Source organism: Endocarpon pusillum (assembly GCF_000464535.1).
Source record: "Endocarpon pusillum Z07020 unplaced genomic scaffold scaffold4281, whole genome shotgun sequence".
In the NCBI taxonomy this organism is placed as follows: Eukaryota; Fungi; Ascomycota; class Eurotiomycetes; order Verrucariales; family Verrucariaceae; genus Endocarpon; species Endocarpon pusillum.
Window position 1 is genome coordinate 3,269 of NW_006916412.1, and position 3,715 is coordinate 6,983.

At 44.0% G+C, this 3,715-nt stretch overlaps 1 protein-coding gene across 1 annotated transcript; it reads right to left on the reverse strand.

The window, feature by feature from the left end:
- Positions 1-2,438: 2,438 nt before the first annotated feature.
- On the reverse strand, positions 2,439-3,176 carry EPUS_09484 (uncharacterized protein; the record flags this gene model as incomplete). The annotated part of the gene is made up of 3 exons (XM_007805391.1): positions 2,439-2,765; positions 2,820-3,064; positions 3,116-3,176. The coding sequence occupies 3 exons, from the start codon at positions 3,174-3,176 to the stop codon at positions 2,439-2,441; spliced, it is 633 nt and encodes a 210-aa protein (XP_007803582.1).
- Between the last annotated feature and the right edge of the window lie 539 nt (positions 3,177-3,715).

Below are 3,715 nucleotides of genomic sequence, written 5' to 3' on the forward strand. Positions count from 1 at the left end.
GATCTTTTTAAAAATAAAATATAAAACTATTAAGTATAGAGAAATTTAGATAATTATAGCTATATTATAAGTCTTATTAGAAGAGAAGAAGCCTAAGAAGATAATTAAACTTAATAAATACCCTAGTAAATAAAAAAGCTTAAAGCTCTAATTATAAATAGCTACTACTAAGCTAGTTATTAACTTTACTAAATATATAAATAAAATAAAGTTCTAGTCCTAATAAAAGAATTTAAGGGGAACGCTATAAAGAAACTAATAATATAGAAATACTAATATAGCAACTATAACGAGTAAGCCGTCGAAACCCACTGGAAGATCACATCATAACGCAGGTGCCGGTTGGTTAGGTAATATCCGCTGCTGAATATCCATGCGATCAGTTTTAAGATAGCTGCCTAGTTGGAGGATCGGCTTCGCCTCCGCTTCCTGAAGTCCTGCCGCAGATGACCAATTTTTCACAGGGAAGTGGCATGAAATCTTTGCTGAAGGAAACGTAGCGAACACGGATCACCAGAGAGGTGCGTCAGGCTCCAAGCTATTGGTCGAGGTTCTTCGACCCTATAGGTTAGTTTGAGAGATGTCTCATGCCCACGTATTCTGAACCCTGTCAACACAGGCCGCCCCAAGGCAGGCCCGGATGCTTAGCGGACGATCTGTTATTTTTGCGTAGTGCAGTGATCGCGAATGATGGTGTGAACATGTCTCACTCCCGTTCTACGTATCTAGGGTAATCTGACACAGGAAAGTTTGATGTATAGTTTACCGTCCCTCATCGGCCGATCTATCCCCTGTGTCACTGAATGGGCCTTCTTCCTATTTGGGACTAGTACGATTTGCTTATAAAAGGCTAATTATTATAGCTAGAAGACTATAAATAGTATCATTTAAAAGCTAGAAGAGTTAGCTTTCTAATGATACTATTTATAGTCTTCTAGCTATAATAATTAGCCTTTTATAAGCAAATCGTACTAGTCCCAAATAGGAAGAAGGCCCATTCAGTGACACAGGGGATAGATCGGCCGATGAGGGACGGTAAACTATACATCAAACTTTCCTGTGTCAGATTACCCTAGATACGTAGAACGGGAGTGAGACATGTTCACACCATCATTCGCGATCACTGCACTACGCAAAAATAACAGATCGTCCGCTAAGCATCCGGGCCTGCCTTGGGGCGGCCTGTGTTGACAGGGTTCAGAATACGTGGGCATGAGACATCTCTCAAACTAACCTATAGGGTCGAAGAACCTCGACCAATAGCTTGGAGCCTGACGCACCTCTCTGGTGATCCGTGTTCGCTACGTTTCCTTCAGCAAAGATTTCATGCCACTTCCCTGTGAAAAATTGGTCATCTGCGGCAGGACTTCAGGAAGCGGAGGCGAAGCCGATCCTCCAACTAGGCAGCTATCTTAAAACTGATCGCATGGATATTCAGCAGCGGATATTACCTAACCAACCGGCACCTGCGTTATGATGTGATCTTCCAGTGGGTTTCGACGGCTTACTCGCTTACCTTGGCGTCAGCGTCAGCCATGCCGAACAGACATTACCTGTTACTTGCCTGGCGAACAACCTACCAACGAGGGTCGGTGACGTGTTCTTGATTACCACAAAATCGTGGCAAAGTTTGCCCATTTTGCTCTCACTTTTCAGCACCTTTTGCTAACTGCGCAGGAGATCTGGAGATCACCAAAAAGCGAACAATATCCATGGGTGCCGGCGACAAGAACGTGTCAAGAGACATATCGCTTGCAAAGCGGCTCATTATGGGTATGACTGCCCTCAATGGATTCCCGATTACCAGCGGTCAATTTACTGCGTGGCATATTTCCAGTTGTTATTAAATCATCGATGCGAGATATTTTCCTTCCGTGGATGCATCATTATTGCAGGTCGTTGTCCAATCTGCTTGGGGAACGAAATATTGGACCTCACCAAGCGCATGAAGCAGTGGACTTCACAAGCAAATTTGTTGGACCATGTTGGCCGATACTTAAAGAACATGGTCTGCCTTCTAAATATAGAATTTTAAGGAGCTATCAAATGATGCTCTTTGCATATTTATTTATAGTTGTAATAATTAGCTTAATATCTTTTAGTAAAGTTTGCTTTCATACTAGATTCTGATGTTCTTGATGACGCCGAAACGCTATTCTCAACAAGGAAGGATACCAAATCAGTAATATCTTGCTCGGAGGGTTCGAGCATTTGCTGATATAATCATAGAATGCCTGAGCACTGTACAATTTAGCCTGTAGCCTTGCCCATACTCAACACTATCACAAATGCTGAGCGGCTTGAGATTGTGCGCCTAGAGAAGGATGTGATAACTATTACCAAGTAATTGCTGTCCGTCCTTATTTCACCATGCTGAAACCAGGCGAATAGTGCATGACTTTCTGAGCGCCCCAGGCCTAGCAGCTCAGACTTGTAACTTAGAGTTTGTCAAAGCTCTCCACGATCAAGCCGTCGTCAGCATTGACTTCATCGTCGCATTGGATGAATTGACCTCCCTCCCTGCCATCAATATTACGGTAGCAGGCTTTGTGCTCGGAAGCCCAGTCACGCAGAATATTCCAGTCTCGACATTTTCGAGGTTGTCCATCTCCAGCTGTCCTACGATTCCAAGTGTACAAAGGAGTATCGTCAGCGTTGCACATGATGTTCTGCCTCAAAGCGTCAAAGCAATGGTTTGAATGCTGCAGCTTGAAAGTGGTAGATTCTCGCCTGAGAATCTGGTAAAAGGTCTTCCGTAGTATTTTCTAACAACGTGTCAGCCAATTATGCATGGGAAACAACCCCGGTTTTCATAATACCAGACAATGAAGCATGTGATAAGCTTCGAGTATATACACTCGCTTAGACGTGTCGCCAGGCAACTCCATTGATGGCAGAAGCTGTCGCTCGTCGGCCCATTGCGAATCAACAGCGACAATTCCATGAGTTGGCTGTAAAGCCTCCCAGGCGGCGTCGACTGCTGTTGTCTGATTCTGGTGGGTGACGCTGTATAGCGACCACCATTCCAAAGTGACCCATTTCTTAGGGTGTGTATGAATTCCAGCTTTAGGATATCAGCGTTTATACATCAGGGACCGATTTTGAGATTATGTACTGTAGCTTGAATCTGCATAGACGGATCTTTCTCGAACCCATAGTGATGAGCCGACTACCATTATTATGACAGCAGTGAGGGCCAGAATTGTGAGGTCCTTGTAAGACAGGACGAGCAGCTTTCGACGTGTATATGGAGGGTCATGATCATCGTCTTGCGATGACGTGTCTTGGTGTCTGAGGTGGAAATTATGCTTAGACAGAGTCATTTTGGGAACATATAAGCCGCAAAGAGCTATAAGCAAGCGATAATGGGCAGAAAGAAGTCCTTTGGAAAGCAAGATATAAAATTACAACAAGATGTTGACGTGGTGTCAGTAGGAGCTGTCATATCAATTCGGTTATTTGAGAGAAATGGAAGAACCCGAAACCGTGCCCAATGGCTGAACGATCTTAGCTGTATACCCGGTTAGAGATTCGGGCCCTGTTGTTATCTGTTGGTTCAACGAGAAAGAGCAGGGTATGTAGAGACACAGCAGTGAAGAATGCAAGTTGGCAGGCCGTGCGTTGTTGGAGTATCACGATTTGATTAGTTAACTCAAGTACCAATTAAGACTCTGCTGCAGTTTGATGTAACGTCCTATACGGTTGCGTGCAACAT